The following is a 17,909-nucleotide window of genomic DNA, read 5'->3' on the forward strand; positions in this document are numbered from 1 at the left end:
TGCTTTTCTCATCTGAGATTGGCAAGCTTTACTTCTGTTTCCACTGTGGAAAGACAGCTCAGAAGAAGTGCAGGAATTTGATCTGAAATTCAAACTTGACATCTAGAGCTATGTGTGGTTGCACCCCTATGTAATAAGTTATGCCTATGGTAGGCTGCAGGTCAGCATTAAGTACCTTTCATACCTGTCTCCTTCCAGACATAGAGGGAATGACATACATAGCAAAATGGCCCCCTTTATATTTTCATAGGACAAACCACATAAGGCTAGATAGTATATACGGAAGGTGGTGACACTGGGCTTGCTGGAAAGAACACTCTTATAATGGTCAAGAAATTTGGGGGCCAGGGACACCACTGACCCTGATTGTGACAGAGAAGCAGACTGTTCCCTGGCAGCTCCTCCAGTACAGGTCTCAGCTGCTGGTAGGATTGTGGGGGAAGAGTGAGCCCTTTGATTTTATCTGAGACTCAATGAAAGGGGGAGCATGCTGTAATTTTAGCAACCATTTTGACAGCCCAAAATCCTCCTTGTCCCAGGTTCTCAACCCTAGCAGGTACTGCCAGTGCCAACTTGATTTTGATGTATGTACTTCATAAAGAATTAACATCCAAAATATAAGAAATTCACACAAGTGGGCAACAAAAGGCAGCCTACAATTAAACCAATTTCTTAATAGACAAAGGCCCTGAGTAGATATGGTTTAAAAAGAAGACATAGATGGGCACCAGAGGAACATGATTATAATACTGGCTACTCAGCAAGCTGAGATCTAAGGATTGTATTTCAAAGGCAGCCCAAGCAGGAAAGTCTATGAGACCCTTACTTCCTACCAGCTAGCAAAAAACTTGAAATGGCACTGTAGCTCAAGTGATAGAGTGCTAGCCTTGAGCAAAAAAGCTAGAGGAAACTTCCCAAGCCCTGAGTTCAAGTCCCTAAACCAACACACACACACACACACACACACGCACACACACACACACGAATGACAGCAGGTATAGGGAAAAGTGATCAACATTAACCACCAGGGATATGCAAATCAAAATCACCATGAGATATGATCTCACATCTGGTAAGATGGCTATTTTCAAAAACAAGTGATAAGAATTAGTAAACATATTGAGGAAAATTAACCCTTTTGCACTGATGGTAGAAGTGTGAATTGTTATAGCCACCAAAGAAAACAGGATACATGTTCTTCAAAAAACTGAAATTGGAACTATCATAGAACTTAGCAATCCTTGTTCTACATATGTACACATAGGAAATGAGACAGATATGGAAGTACTCAAGTGTCTATCAATCAATGAATTTTTTAAATGTGCCTTCATTACACACACACACAAACAAACACACACACACACACACACACACAAAACACATGTAAACTGGAGCATTATTCAGTGATGAAAGAGAAAGGAGTCCTGTTACATTTGTGATAACATAGACATCATGCTGAATGCAATGAACCAGAAGCATAAATGTTATCAAAATTCTATGTGAAATGTAAAACAGTCCCAGTTAGAGGACAGTGCACAACTATGGTTGTGAGCAAGGAAGGCATATGGGGAGATGCTAGGGAAGGGCACAAACTTGTGTTTATGCAATGAATATATCATGAGAATTTATTTTTAAAATATATTTTTATTATCTTTAAGTAGTTGTACAAAGGAGTTAACAATCACTGAAGCAGTTTGTGAATGAAGTGTATCTTAACCAATGTCACACACTTTTTAAATTGTCTGTCCTGGGGCTTGAACTCTGGACCTGGGCTCTATCCTTGAGCTTCTTTTGTTCAAGGCTAGTACTCTACCACTCCAGCTCCAGTGCCACTTCTGGCTTTTTCTAATAGGAGGTAAGAGTCTCACAGACATTCTTCCCGGGACTGGTTTCAAACTACGATCCTCAGATCTCAGACTTCTGAAGATTACAGGTGTGAGCCACTGGCACCCATCTAACTTCACCCCTTTCAATATTCTCATCCACCCCTCCCAACCCATCCCAAAACATGAGAATTTAATGTACTTTATGATGTCTATGCTTTATATAAAATTTAGATGCATATTATGTGTTTTGAGTACTAAATGGAGCTTATGTGAATTATGTATTGAATTTTAAGCATTAAATGATATACAAAATATGTACATATGTATGTCTCAAGAATACTTTCTTGTACACATGAAATTTGCACAGGATCATAGGTATTTTCACCACAAAAGAAAAACATTGTCTCTGTAAGGCACGGGATATTTAGCAAGCCTTTCACAATGCATAATGTATAGATTCAGCATACTCATGTAGAGTATGGTAAAATTTTTTATTTTTCAATTATTACTCCAGCAGGGCTTGTGAGTGGGACACGACATAGTTGGGAGAGAATGCCTTGTTGAAAGCCTCGGAAAAGTGCTCCATAAGAGTTCTGTCCCCAAGCAAGAGGTGACCGTTGCCCTAAGTCAGGCACAGGATGCCCTGCTTGGGAACAAACTGTTCGTGACAAGCACCCAGTGAATCCTTCACCTGTGGGGATACAGAGGAAAGCATCTTCTGCAAGGAAGCCTGTGGCAGGAGGAGGCAGGACTTTTTTTTATCAAAGCCATTCAGGATTGAGATGAGTATCAGTATCAAGAGGTCAGATCAGCAGCAGAACTATGCCTTTCAAGAGAGGCTTTGTGGTATTAGGTGTGGGGCCCCATGGCCGTGGTTGGCAGTAGGGCAAACTCTGGCTTGGAAATCATTAGGGTCAGAGAGGAGAAAGCTGGATAGGATGGGTCTGTGCCAGGGGATGGGAGCAGAGATTAAGGCTCCATATGGCTCAGTCTGGCTACAATAAATCCCATCTTTGTCACTGGTTTTCAAGAGTGACCACTGAATTGTGCTTATATTCATGCATTAGATTTTCACCAAATCATTTCTTTCTTCAACAAATATCCACATACTAAACACACATTCATATACACACACTTACCCCTACCCCCAAATGCATCTATTTACTCAAGCATATGCAAACATAGGCACACAAGGATCACTCAAATCACCCTCTCTACCCTCTAGGACAGAACAGCCCCAGGGCCTGGAACTCTGGTCTTCTTGAGGCAGAGCTAAGCCCTAGGAGGAGAGGCCCCAGTCACTTTTGGAGAAGCAGCAATAGGAGTAAGTTCCCCACTGAGTTAATGCCCAGCTTAGGAGAACAGAGGTCTTGTGGGAATACAGGTGAGACCTGGGCCATGAAAAAATCTGCAAAGATACCAGGTTGAAAGCAACTGATCACACTGGAACAAACAGTTTGCCTGCTCTGTATTCCTGGACGCCACCCTAAGTATTCTGCAGGCATATAGGCAGAGCACTTAGGGCTTGACTTGCTGCTGCCCACCAGAACCCCACCTGCATCTCATCTCTACTGGCCTTTCCCCAAGCAAAGGACAATGAATTCCCACAGCTGGACATGCAAGCATTTGTTATGATATGATGTGTTTTCAAAGGGAAGGACAGTGTGGGGTTCCTGTGTGTTGGTTAGGCTCTTCTATAATGAAAGCATATCTTACGTGCTAGTGCATTGCTCTAGCAATTCTTAGTCTTAAAATGTCTAACAGAGCCTCCTCCATAGTAAGTCCTGAAAGTGACAGCTGTGCTACAAATTTCCTCAGTGACAACCAAAGGGAAGTTTGTTGTGCTCCATCTCAAGGCCACCCCAGGAGTGACTAGGCTCCTATCATATGGAGAGGAAGTCTCTGTAGTTGGAAACCAGATCTATTTCTTAGAGGAGCTCGGCATGAGGATGGGTAGAAAGCTTGGGAGCTGTTTGTAAGCAGGGGTGTCTAAAGCCCTGCAGGCCCCTCTTCCACCAAAACCCCTTCTCTGTATAAACAACACCCAGGCACTTTCCCATATGGAGCACGAGAGCACTGCAGAAGAGACCTGCTATTCCCTCCCACTCCTGCATGCTGAGACCATGAGGGCCAGAGCTGCCAGCCCTGGGAAATTCATTGTAGCTAGAATGCCATTCATTGCAACCAGAACCTTGCCTCCAGCAAGCTGTCCTGTCTCAAAGGACAGGGTGGGGCTGGGATGTAGCTCAGTGGCAAAGCGCTTGCCTAGCAAGTGCAACGTCCTGGGTTCAATCCCCAGTACCAAAAAAGAAAAGACAAAAAAAAAATACAGTTAAAAAAAAACAAACAAAGGACAGGGTGGACACACTTAGAGGACTAGGGAAGATGCTAGGTGCCTCCTTCCACAACCCCATCACCAGAACTGCCCCTTCACCAATGCACACCCAACGTTGACTGTGGTGCAGAAGGTGACATCAATTGTCATGACACAACAATTGAGAAATATAGTATAGTTTATTTAGGCCCAGGCACAGGTATATTGGGGAGAGTAGGAATTTCAATCAGCAGAGGGTCTTGGTCACTGTTCATGCCTCTGGCTGTGACTTTTGTGGTCTCAGTGGTAAACTCGCTGGTATCCTCTCCTGGCAAAGTAAATAGAGTGAGAGGTGGACCCTTGGGAGACCTGGGTAACTTAAGCTTCCCCTGGGCTCTCTTGATGGGAAATAGGGAGGGAACTGGACTGGGCTGAGAGTTGTCCGAGGCAGAAGTTGGCTCCAAGCTCGCATGAAAGGCTTGGCTACATACGCCATCATTCTCCAGAATCGGCTCCTCCAAGACACACTCTGACAACAAGGCTCCATAGTCTGGTCTTGGCCATTGAATGTGGCCTTCACAGTGTCACTCATGCCATCATCTCGTTCCTTGGGCTCTCTTTCAGAGACATAAACATTCTGCAAAAGAGGAACAATGACCTCATCTTTCCAGTCTCCCATGACTGGCACCCATTGCCTCATTCAGCAACCATGTGTGCACCTCCATCCCAGGTGCAGGTGCTGGTGTGCAGTTTGACTTGGGCAGTGCAATTGCCTACCCCTTTGAAGGTGTTCCAGACAAGGGAGGGAAATGAGACTCACCAGGTTCATGTGTTGAAAGAAGGGAGTGAAGAATATGTTTCCAAGGTATGCAATGTGTCTATGCTCAAAGGAGTGACCAACAGGGCTTCCTTGATGAAACCTGCTACGCTCCTCACTCTGCTAGGTAGAAAGAAGCTCTGACCCGCCCCTTGTACCGCCCCCTGGTCCCTAGCCCTACCCATCTTCCTGTTCTCCTACATCTCAGTATACGCTGGACAAGCAGTGGATACATTTCTGGTATGTGAATCTTCTCCATTCCTGTGTCTTTTACTCCCACCTCTCTTGTTTTTTGTTTCTTTGCTTTTATTCTCTCTGACCAGCTGAGCAGTCTTACTGCCTACTGAACTGAAGTACCCAGGCAGTCAGGCAGAAGGTGAGTTTTCAATTAGTGGAGGTTCCACAAACAAGAGTGATTATGTGGCTCTCTCTGTACCCGTAATTTGACTCACAGAGTGAAGCCTCTCTGGGCCCTGAGGAAGCTTTGGGTTGGAATAGTTCATGGAAGCACTGAGGAGAGATGCATGAGTTATCCAGAGACCATACTGACCTTGATTTTCCACTGGGAGGCAGAGGTGAGAATCCCACTCCTGTGTATCAGCTGGTGTCTGGTAGCAGGTCGAAGGACGTTTGGAGCCTGAAGGGTTTGGGAAGTGTGAGGCACTGGAAGGAAAGGCTGGGCTTGTTTAGGCACACCTGCGGAGGTGAACCCTTCTTGAGACCTAGTTGTGAGGGTGCACCATGGACTTCAAGGAAACACCCTGCTTGCAGTAAGTACCCTTTGTAGGGAGAGGGGGAGAAGGTGACCTCAGGCTTTTATTCATTTTTTAATGGTGATATTTTGCAATTCATTGGTTACATAGTCTTGAGGACACAGGACTGGTCTTTGTTGTGAGCCTCTCCTAGACAATACCCTGTTCCAGATTCTGTTGTTGTTCCAAAAAATAACAACTTAGGAAGAACATGATATTTATGGAGCTCTAGGAGCACTGAGAGGGACAATCCTCCTGCCCAGAACTTGAAATGGAGTCAGTGAAGTCTTCCCAAGGACACATGCCTGTACTGAGTGAAGGGAAAAGTTGGCCAAGAAATGGAGGAAAGGGAGAATTCAGCTCACTGAACATAAGATAATACTGTGAACATTTGCAACTGGCAATAGTGGGCCCAGCTTTCTGTTCTCGTAGTTGGTACAAGTGAAGTTTAGTGATGAGGTTCTGACACAGGACTGGAAACTTGGGCTTATCTAAGATATTGAACCTGGCACTGAGAAGCAAAGCCTTTTCTCTTACAAAGTTGCATAACAGTCTGCCTATTGTTTTCTACTGTGGGTCATGCTTTTCATATCTACTACCTAAGATATTGTTGCACATTTTCATGACACAAAATTTCTCTTGTGGTTTCCATGCATTTTAAAATTTAGTGTTTTCCTCTTCAATTTATCATTTATTTTCAGTTAATGTGTGCAAATAGTGTGAGCTACTGAGGTTTGTTTGCTGTCTTTATGGAGTTCTACTTCTCCCAGTGTCATTAGTTAGGTTAATTGTCTTAAAGCTTTTGTAGATCTGTACCTGGGCTTTTTAGCTCATCTATTGATCCATAGTCCCTGTCCTGAGGTAAAAACACCATGTTGTTGTGATTACCACTCTTTTAAATTGTATAGGAATTTGGAAGATGCATTGCCTCCACCTTTGTTATTTTACAGAGGCTTTGTCTGTGTGCTCTGCACATTACCACAGAGTTTGGGAAATAGCTTTTTCCCTCTAAAATTGTCATGGTGAATCGCATGCCAGTGGTTCATGCCTATGATCCCACCTACTCAAGAGGCTGAGATCTGGGATGGTAATTAAAAGACAGCAGCAGGAAAATCAATGAGATTCTTATCTACAATTGACCACCAGAAAGTCTGAAGTAGAGCTGTGGCTGGAGTGTAGAGCATCAGCTTTGAGCAAAAGGTATCAGGCACAGCACCCAGGCCCTGAGTTCAAGCCCTTAGTCCAGCAAAAAAATTGGTCGTGGTGTTTTGAGACTTGAGATCCTGACATTCAATGTCATTATACCAATGTTGCCATCTATATAGGCCTTTTAGCAATATCTTATGGTTGTATTTTATTTATGTTAAAATTTGGAATGTATACTTCATTGTAAATAACATTTAAGTCAGCTTCCATCTCCAGTATGTCTTTTGACAGCTCCTGTAGGTGATTTTGAGACAAGCTAATGTTCCCAGATCATTGCTCTAGTGGAATAAACCTGCAGGTTGTTTGCATTCTATTCATATATATTTGAATTAAAAACAGGACAGTTTTAAATAAAGAAAATGCACCCCAGTTGTTTTGTAGACCTATTTTCTAGTAAAGTTTCAAGACAGGTCAGCAAAATATTTCAAAACCAATATACTTTCAGGTTGAAAAGAAAAATTCTTCTCTAAGGCAGACTAGGAGACTAAAAGTAGAACCAGATAGACTATGGAACCAGATAAGAACAGCACAAGAAACTGAAACATGCTATTAATGTCCTTCCTCAATGAAAGAAAAAATAATCCCAAGCAAAATATTATCAGAAGGGAGTTCACAGCATATATAGAAGATACTCTTCCACAACTATGTTAACTTTATCCTAGGAGAACAAACCTGGCTTAACCTTAGAAAACTAGAAATAGAGGAGGCATGAAAAAAGTATGTGGTAATATTATTTCAATTTCTTTCTTTATATACTATGGATTGTATAATTGTTAGAAAACTCACTATAATGTACCTTTGTGTCTTTTCTCCTTTTATTCCCACAAGAACAGCATATATAATAAATTCCAAAAATTTGGAAAAACAAAACGAAACCTCAGAACATCAAGACTAAAACACACAAAGCAAAGAAAAATGATCCCCAACAGACAAAAAAAAGTTCCCCAAATGAAAGATGACAACAGGGCTCTATGATTCAATACTAGATTCACCCATGCCACTGTGCTCCTTTCACACAAGGAAGGAAAAAAGTCTGGTATTGGTCATCTTTGGTGCTAGAAACCAGTGGATTGGTTCAGTAACAGCTCTGCATTTTAGTTATAAGATGAATTTACTTAAAGATTTTGGAAAGATCTTTAAATTTCACCATTGTATTCACAGGTCAAATAATGACAAGTGCAATGAACATTTATATACAGGAAAATCTATTTGTGACTTTAAGATGAATATTTGAAATGCGACAGGATGGGAGCAAGTAATGGAGAAAGGCATTAGATCTTGCCTTAAAAAAAGAGCAACTGATTGCCACCTGCTGCTAGTTATGTCACTGCAGGCTGACATGGGACTATAACTCATTCTCCATTCTTTCCCTTTGTCTTGTTCTACATCCCCAAAATTCCATCCTTTAGTCTCTACTACAATGGAAAGCCTCATAGGCTACAGGATCCCACCCCTTCCTGCTATCTGAGCTCCTTTAGGAAAGATCCTTAAACTCTGTTCCCTGGGCCAGGACACATACTAGTGTGTCTCTAAAGTGGAGAATAGAATGATTGAACTTCCTTAGGACACAGTGAAGTCTGTGGATCCAAGATTGGACACTTGAGGCCAGGAAGTGGTAAGGATAAGAGTAAAAAGACTGACCATCACCATCCTTGAAGTGTGGAGAGTAGTATGGGAGATGAGTGGGAGGCTGAGGATGGAATGCATCATTTGTATGAATGCAGGAAGGATGTGTACGTCCAAGAGAAAAATTAGTGCACTGAGGGTGGCCTATTGTTTAAATCAGGACCTAGCACTCTGTCAACAGAGAAATGTGGGAATGAATGAAGGAGTGAATGAAAAAATGTAGCTGGTAGAAAATGGCACGCATGGAGTGAAGTTGAGCAAAGAGCTCATGATCAGGCTGAAAGTATAGGGAATCATGCCAAGAGGCTGTACAGGAGAGGTGATATGTGAGTGTGGCTTCCTGTGAAAGATGCTACCTAAGAAAAATGATCAAGATGACAGTCAGACATAGCTATAAGGAGACAAAGGAATAAAACTGCAGGATGCAGAACACATAGGCACTTCAGCTAAGGTTTTTTTCAAGGCCATTGCAAGTAAAATGAGAATAGTGGGTTATGTGGCCATTCTGCTTTCTACTCATGACCTTAGGACCATGGAATCAAATGATATGTGCTGTGTTCTGCTGCATCTCTGAATTCAAATGTATTTCAGTAAGTAAGACTGGAGCCTTATGCAGTGTTAAACTGGCCCTCAGAGAGCTGTTGTGGTCTGTTTTGTCTACCACAACCACAACATCTCTCCCTAAATCAAGGGCAAAAAGTCCATCTGCATCTTCTGAGCTTGCAAGTATCACAACTGTGCCATCTCCTTTTAAGTCTGGCAAGAGCAGGAGTCAGAGCTACTTTACATGCAACTAACCTTTGCATTCAATCCCCCTTTTAGGGAACAACATACTGCCTTATCTACTCTAAGAGCCTTCAAGAGGGCATAGGGTGCAGTGTGAAGGAAGCATCTGACTTCAAAACTGACAAAGAATATGGGAGACCCCAGCCAATCTCCCATGCCCAACCGAAGGAGTCTGATCATAGAAGCAGAAGCAGGAGTTCTGAGTGAGTGTCTCTAGCTAGGGAAGGAGCCTAAATTTGATAGGGAGAATCATGAATAGTTATTTCACCAGTCTTACCAGTGAGTTACAGTGTTGCCTTTTGGCTAGTACTACTCAGGCCTCAGCCGGTCTGTATAGAAAACATCATACCAATAGCCAGGCATCGTTACTCAGGATGCTGATCTCTGGGATGGGAGTTCAAAGCCAGCCAGGGAAGAAAAGTCCATGAGACTCCAAATTAACTACCAAAGAGCCAGAATTGAAGCTGTGGCTCTAGTGGTAGAATGCTAGTCTTGAGCACAAAAGTTTAGGGACAGTACCCAGGCCTTGCATTCAAGCCCCAAGACTGGCACATACACACACATACACACACACAAATCCATTATATCAATATAGGTACTTTCCCTCTGGAAAGTAAGAATGGAGATGGGCTGGGCGTTAGTGGCTCACACATATTCTGCCTACTCAGGGGGCTGAGATTTAAGGATCTCTGTTCAAAGCCAGCCCAGGAAAGAAAGCCCATGAGACTCTTATTTCTAATTAACTACCAAAAAAATGGAAGTGGTGCTGTGCCTCAAAGCTAGCCTTGAGCAAAAAAGCTCAGGGACAGCGTCCAGGTCCTGAGTTCAAGGCCCACACTGACAAAAAAAAAAGAATGGACAAGGAATATAATGGAGTGAGTAAAAAGGTTCATCTAAGCTATTCCTGGTCTTTAACAGCTGGCGATGATAATGCCATGGATCAGCCTTGGATCTACCCCAGCATAACTATGCAGGAGGTAAGGAAAGCGAGCTGTCAGTGGAACAAGCTGCTCCTACCCAGCCCCTTCTCTGACCTCCCCTACTGAGTCCCAATAGCACAGGCCCCATATCCAACACCACACACTGCTTACTATCTGTTGTGGTGCAAAATCACCACTCCCTGTGACTCTATCCCAGTTGTAACCTGAAATGTAAGACAAGATGGTCTTTCAGAACTCTGATATTCTGAGTTCCTGTCCTCATTCCAAAACACCAGTCCAGCTTTGTTCCCTGGCCAATTTGAAATCATCTGATTGCCATCTGTGATCTCTGCCCTTTCAGGAGAGCTCCCATACGCCTCTGCTGCTCAGCTTGCCATCATCACCTTCATCTCTTGTCTATACTCCTGTGACCTTGGAGCAGCCATTAAATGTTTCTTTTGTTGGGGAGCCCCAGGGGACCCCTGTCCTGCCCATCATGTAAGTAGAACAATGATCACACAAGCAGTTGCTCTTTGTGCTATAGTGTGTCCAACGGTGAACTTGTTTCTCTATAAGATGAGGGGAGGAGGAAGAAGGCATCAACTGAGTATCATCCTAGAACAGGAATTCTGGCTTTGACATTACTTATTGGTGAGACTTTGGACAAGTGGTTCTTTGTTTTCTAATTCTCCTATGCTCAGAGGGCATATGGGGGAAATACTCCATAAATCATAATATTCATACTATTCTATAAACACTGAGAAGAGGACTAGCTTAAGGCCTGACACCTAGATGTTTAACCTGTGGAGACTGTTATTACACTTTGAAACAGCTGAAAAGAGGGGCTATGATTGGAGAGAGATACAGAAATCCAGAAGAAAATCCAAAGAGCAGTAGAGACTGCTTCCTGGAGAGGAACCAAGCTTGTTCTTGGAGACTCTTAGTGATTGGATGATAGAGGTACAAGATCCCATCACTAGAATCAAATAGTATTTCCAGGCATTTTTCACATTAAAACTCAGTCATGGTAGTTCCCCATCATCTTCACTCTAGCCCTGGCAGGCAAAACTTGGTAGAAATTAGTGCCTCGGGAAAGATGCAGAGAAAACAGCTATGGAAAACAGGCTAAGCTGGAGAAAGAACTTACCCTATCCATTATAATTAATGACCCAGCAGTCATTCAGATTACCACCTGTACCCATGTGTACCCTGGTTGTATGTAGTCACCAGAGGATTTAATCTGCCTCTCCTCACATTGTTTCCAGATGCTCAGGTCTGGTCCTTCAACCCTGTGCCACACCTGGCACATTACTGTTGCAGCCTCAGGTACTGGGAAAGGTTTGTGGTGGAGGATACTTGGAGGGGAGGAGCTTAATGGAGTAGAAGAGCAGAAGGACTCTGGGATTGGGGGAGGAGACACAGAACTTGTCTGAATGAGAGGGCATGTGCTTTCTCAGACTCCATTCTCTCATAGCCTTTACTTTTCAGGCCACCAATGACTCAGACCAGGATTCAATGTCTGCTGCTTTGGAGTGGCAGCAGAAGATGCAAGCTGCTGAGGCTCTGCTGGCTCTGAAAAACTCTTCTCAGGTTCCTCCTGAACCCAATTCTGCACATGAGTCTCTAAGTGCTCCAGGTATCTTTCTCCTTACAGCATTAATACAAAGAAGGGGTAGCTGAGAAATAGGGAGAGAGTTGTGATAAGCAGATTCTAGCTGGAAAAAACAACAACAGTGTTAGTAGGTTGAAAGATGTTGAAGCCTGGGCCCCAAGCTCCTGAGTGTGACTCATGAACTTGAGAGTTGTTCAGTGACTGTCCAATTGATTGATTTTTGTGCCCAATAATCAATAGCAAGTCATGCCCAATAATCAATAGCAAGTCACTTGATGACAAGGAATAATGAAACTGAGGCCATGCAGTGTAATGGATCTTAGGACATGCAAAGAACAAAGTCACCTGACTCTCAGGCAGCACTTGATCTGCAGTATACTATGAATGTATAGAAGTAAATGAACATATAGTAGCATACAAGAACATATAGAAGTGATAAAGGCAAGGGGATTAGAACTGGATGTATTCCTAAGCAGTGTTTCACAGCAAATCTCACTGGTGGGCTCAGAGAGGAAGGGCTCAGGATGCTGGAAGGAGTGAACACCTAGGAAAGCTAAGGCCAGAGACTGGACATTATTTCACTAAAGTAGTGAATGGAGGCTGACCATGAGAGTGAAGAAACCACACCAGGAAATTGCTAAAAAGGTGGCTGAAGCTAGAGACCTTGCTGATCATGGTAGTCTAGGAGAGTGACTATAGGAGGCTAGCCCAGCCACTGTGGGGAGGGAGGATCAAAACATGTTTCTGATATATGGAGGCGCATATACAGGGATCGGATTTAAACAAAGAGATGCAGTGGCCGGGATGGAGAGATGGAAGGAACTAAGACTGGCCAAGAGGAAATCAGATAGTAATAGGTCTGTGCAGTGATTTCAGTGGCAAATATCTGAGTGTGTGGAACTGAAAAAAAAAAAAAGAGGAGAAAGCTAAGAGGGGTCATGATGTTAACTGCCCCCTTTACTTTCTATTCTGCAGGTCCTGCTGGAGATACAGAACTGGAGCCTTCCAGCCCCAGGCTGCAATCTAACTCACCCAACTCCGTTTCACTGCCTAATGGACAACAGGGCTACATTCTCTTCTTTAACTAAGAGCCCAGAAGAGACCTCACTAGACCACTGTCTAATTCGCTATCTTGTTTCTGCATGTGCTTTATAGCCAAAATGCTTAACCTGATTTTTGAAACATTCAAGTGCTTAATAAGCTTTCAGACTATATTATGATATAGGGCAACTCCTTGACTGAGGTAAGATATTCTTGTACCTCTACCCATTGCTTATTTGGAAACTGAAGCCTTTCATATATCTTATACAAACAGCACTGTACATTCCAATGTGATCAATCCTCAGCAGGATTCTCAGTGGAGGTAATAAGTCATGCTTACATTTGTCTTGTCATTACACCCATACCTGTATACTCCTGAACTTCTCCATGCATGTAGAAACATGTGTCTCCATGTGTATGTATGTGTGTATGTGGATAAACAATAAACTAGTTTTTGTAAGGCACTGAGAAATACATATTGTTTGTTTCCACCATGTAACTTGCATGGTCCTGACTCTAATAAGACTGTCACATTCCAAAGTGAGAGTCACCTCATTTAAAAGTTGTAATTTAACATAGCTAGCTAGATAAGGCAAGTTTAGAGGTATAAAAGAGTAGTACATTTACTTATTCAGCAATGAGGGCCTTGCCATCTGCCTAGTATAAATTGTTTCCTGATGTCCAGAGGACCTCAATTGGAATCCTATGATCAAGAAGATCAGGAAAACAGAGAAGGCCAGATGGGCCCTGGCCTATGACAATGCATGCTCTAAGGACCCAGCTGCTGCTTAGCTCTAGCCATTTGCTACCATGGAACAAGTAGGGCCCATCATTGCCAAGATGACTGCTTTTTCAAGAGTTGATGGAATTCTAGGTTTTTAAGTGAAGTCACTCATTTTGTAAAAGATGACTCCGTTTCCTTCAAGTCCTGTATATGAAACAAACCAAACACTAGGGCAGTACAACTTCGACTGATGAAAAGCCAATGAAGTTCTAATCCAGTGTGATTTACACTGGGTAAAACATAGACTAATCAGGACAGGAAGGATCAAAAAGGAGAAATGAGTTAGAGCCAAGTCCTATGTATGAAGCACTCCTGAAATATGAAGAATACTCACTGCACAGGTTTATTCCATGCTCATATAATGAGCATGCAGACCACTCACAAAATCACAACAGCCCTGCAATTTTTGTCATTGTACCTACAAGAAAACATGCCCAGAGCGGGAAAGAGACTTGTAGAAGCACTTTCAGGGAATTTTAGGAACACTCAGAAGATTACCTTGATTTGCCAGTCTCTATATCAGCTATTCTGTTGCTGGTTTTTTTTTTTTAATACAAATTATCCAAAGAAAGGCTTAAAACACAAAGCAAGAGACATCATTCAGAAGGCCTTTACAAAACATCCATTCCTTTTATTTCCAGTCCAGTTAATCATGGTAATTACTCAGATCTTTCTTGTGTGGATGTGTTACATGGTTACTGATGGTGTTGTGAACAAATAAAGAACAATTGTGTCATACCAGGCATACAGAATGCTGAACTGTAAGTGCCGTACATAGATTCTTTCCTAGGCTGTTACCTCCTTTCTTCTCTGCCTCTGTGTTTTTTAAAAAAATGTGTGCCAGTCCTGGAGCTTAAATTCAGGGCCAGGCACTGTCCCTGAGCTTTTTTGCTCAAGATTAATGCTTGAGCTACAGCTCCCCTTCTCACTTTTTTGGAAGCTCATTGAAAACAAGAGTCTCATGGACTTTCCTGCCCAGGATGGCTTCAAACCATGATCCTTAGACCTCAGCCTTCTGAGTAGCTAGTATTACAGGTGTTAGCCACCAGTGCCTGGATCTGTCTCTGTTTTTAACAGCTCATGATTGATAGTAATGATTTCCAATTATTACAATCTCTTTTATTCCAAGGCATTGAGAAGTCAAGATTTTTATATACTCTACTTGATGGAAGAGAAACAAACATACAAAATCAATCTGGACTTGGACCAAGAATAAAATCCATCCCATATTTCTTCTTCTCTCCTGAGCTCCTTGTTACATGGATGAAAGGTCCCAAAACCCCTATTCCAGTGGCAGATGAAACTGTACTCATATTCTCTTGACAAGGAAGTATCAGTATGTGTAGAAAGACAAAAGGCTTGGTATGCAAGTGTTTATTCCCCACACCATGATCCCACATTTGAACTTGAGTAGAAGACACATTTTGACTAATGGATGTGTTCAGAGAAGAAGAAGAAAACCATAAATATGACCATGGATTTGAGGAAAGAGAGAGACCCCATTTACAGTGCTCTATTATTTTTTTGAGGCCCACTGACATAAAAGGTTTCAGACCTGACACTGGTCTTCCCATACACAGAATTCAGAAATTTTTTTTTGTTGGCCCTGGGGCTTGAACTCAGGGCCTGGACTCTTTGTGCTCAAGGGTAGCACTCTACTACTTGAGCTAGAACACCACTTAGGGCTTTTTCTGAGTAGTTCATTGGAGATAAGAGTCTCACAGAATTTCTTGCCTGGGCTGGCTTTGAACCGTGATCCTCAGATCGCAGCCTCCAGAGTAGCTAGGATTACAGGCGTGAGCCATCAGCGCTTGGCTGAGTTTAGAAACTTTTATTTAAAAATTCATGTTTGCCACACACTCACACTTGTAATCCTTGTTACTCAGGAAACTGAGACCTTAGGATCACAGTTTGGTATCAGCTCAGGTAAGAAAATCTATGACACTCTTATCGCCAATAAACTCATAAAAGCTGTAAGTGGAACTGTGGATTAAGTAGTAGAGTGCTAGCCTTGAGTAAAAGAACTTCAGGGACAGTGCCCAGGCCCTGAGTTTAAGCTTTAGGACCAGCGCATACAAAAAATTATTACAGTTATATTTCATTCATCATAGGACCTTAAATAAAATTCAACATCAAACTTTTTGGCTTTCTCCTTTGATAATGTTATACTTCACAGGTTTAAAAGAAATCCATAAAGACCACTTGCAATATATCTTACTTCTTTATATGGTAAGCAACAGCACTGATTAGATCTGAACATATCCACAATACCAGAGTACCACCTTGTGGATTAATGCCATGAGTAGTGTACAGATAAAATGTTAACACAGTCATAGGGCAAGGGGAGGATAGAGAATTCTCTGGGCTTCTCATTTAGAGATTTCAAGATACTAAAGTTCTGTCAATGAATAGTGAGTTAGCAAAACATGTATTTCCATCATTCCAATATAAGAACTGTGATTAACCAAAACAAAGATAATAGAAACAGGAAAATAATTAGGATTGTATAAATTTTGAACACATACCGACTGTGCTTCCAATATGGTGTGCACAACAGTTTATATAAGTTGTGTGTGTGTGTGTGTGTGTGTGTGTGTGTGTGTGTGTGTGTGCCAGTACAGGAGTACTGTACTTGAACTCAGGGCCTCAGGCTCGCACTCAGCTTTTCCTTTAATGGTTGTTGCTCTACCATTTGAACACACCTACCTCCAGTTCCAGCTTTTCCTGGTTAATTGAAGATAAGAATCTGTGGATTTGTATGACCAGGGTTGGTTCCAAACTGCAATTGTCAAATCTTAGCCTCCTAAATAGACAGAATTATAGGCATGAGTTACTGGTGCCTGGCTTAGTTTATATAGTTTGGCTTTTAATAACAGCTATACAGCTATTGTTAGCCTGGAAGCTTCTTCCCCCATAATTTAACATGCTCTTTCCCTAGGCAAAACTAGGCCTAGGCAGCAAATGATTAGCACCTACCCCTTTCCCTGAGAGATCACCCCTTTGGGATAGCTGTGACCATACAAAGCAGCAAGATCCCCCAAATCCTGGAGGTTATAAAAGGTCACCTGAAACAATAGCCTGCACTTCTTCTCACTTCTTCTCACCTGGTGAGAAGGGGTCTTGCTGGTCCCATCACTGGTAATAAACCTTTCCTTTGTTCTTCATACCTGGAACTAGGTTTATCTCAGTGAATTTGCTCATCCAAGCTGTTCAGGAGCCTGGTTCTCAATCGCCTATGTGCTAGTCACCCTGTCATCCTGAGAGTTGCGACCCCAGGGGCCCAGACTTCTGCCAGATAGACACAGCCACCAAGCAGCCTCCCTCCTGCCACCCAGCACTCTCCCACATCCAATTCACTGGCCTTCATTCATCTGCATGGGTAAGTGGACTTGGGATTCCTATGATGACATTCTTTTCTTTTGTTCAGACTCCTAGTGCCAACTTTTATTTAATCCACACCCAAAAGCCTTGGTACTGGGCTGCTGCGAGTCTCCAGCTGAAGGCTTAGGGTCTGAGGCACGGGCCTAGAACCCACACCTGAGGCTCCAGAACACAAGGGTCAGGTGATGACCTACCACTCTCTCCTGCCACACTCTCCCTAAGACCAAAACATTCCAGGGACATCAGGATTGTATTGGCCTTAAAGTAACAATGAGTAATTCTCAGTCTAAGATACCATTTGACTCCCTCCTGGGGTTCATAGTGGCCAATACGCTTTCTGTCCACTTACTTCCTGGCCTTAAGCATTGATTGATCTATACAACCTAGCATGGCCTGATTATGACCTAGGGAGCTAATACAAATGGCCACTTAATGGCACCTTTAACCCCATCATTTTTCGGGATTTATACAATTCTTGCAAGTGCTCAGAAAATGAGGCACATCTAGGATTTCTCATTTTTTCACTATCTCTAACTACCTCCAGACTAAAAATCATCTCCCTCCAAACTAAAAATCATTTAAATTCTCCCTCTCAAGGCTAAACTGTCTTCAAACTCTCTCCTGCCTTCACTGCTGTTCCTATTGCCACTGGGGCCAATGTCCCTGACTTTTCATACCCTCCCCCTTCCAGCTTCTCTGGGTCCCAGCTTCCTCTTCCCACTCCAGCCCCCTCAGCCCCTCCTCCCATCCAGCTCTAGCTCCTGCCCCTCTTCAGCAGCTCCTCCTATGGTGGCTCCCTTGGGCAGTCACTGTACCAGCCCCTTCTCCCACTTCTCTCCCTCCC

The 17,909-nt window shown here is 42.9% G+C and overlaps 1 protein-coding gene across 2 annotated transcripts; it reads left to right on the forward strand.

Moving 5' to 3' along the window:
* The first annotated feature begins 5,177 nt into the window (after positions 1 to 5,177).
* On the forward strand, positions 5,178 to 13,280 carry LOC138839514 (doublesex- and mab-3-related transcription factor C1-like). 2 transcript variants are annotated; one of them, XM_070039083.1, is made up of 7 exons: positions 5,178 to 5,197; positions 9,364 to 9,530; positions 10,246 to 10,304; positions 10,609 to 10,745; positions 11,513 to 11,585; positions 11,736 to 11,883; positions 12,835 to 13,280. In XM_070039083.1, the coding sequence occupies exons 2-7, from the start codon at positions 9,458 to 9,460 to the stop codon at positions 12,945 to 12,947; spliced, it is 603 nt and encodes a 200-aa protein (XP_069895184.1). In that variant the 5' UTR covers positions 5,178 to 5,197; positions 9,364 to 9,457; the 3' UTR covers positions 12,948 to 13,280. The 2 variants fall into 2 exon arrangements, with proteins under 2 accessions (XP_069895184.1, XP_069895185.1); XM_070039084.1 differs by having other exon boundaries at positions 11,513 to 11,573.
* The last annotated feature ends 4,629 nt before the right edge of the window (positions 13,281 to 17,909 follow it).

This window comes from Dipodomys merriami, unplaced genomic scaffold (assembly GCF_024711535.1).
Source record: "Dipodomys merriami isolate MVZ:Mamm:240054 unplaced genomic scaffold, mDipMer1.0.p SCAF_3, whole genome shotgun sequence".
NCBI lineage: Eukaryota > Metazoa > Chordata > Mammalia > Rodentia > Heteromyidae > Dipodomys > Dipodomys merriami.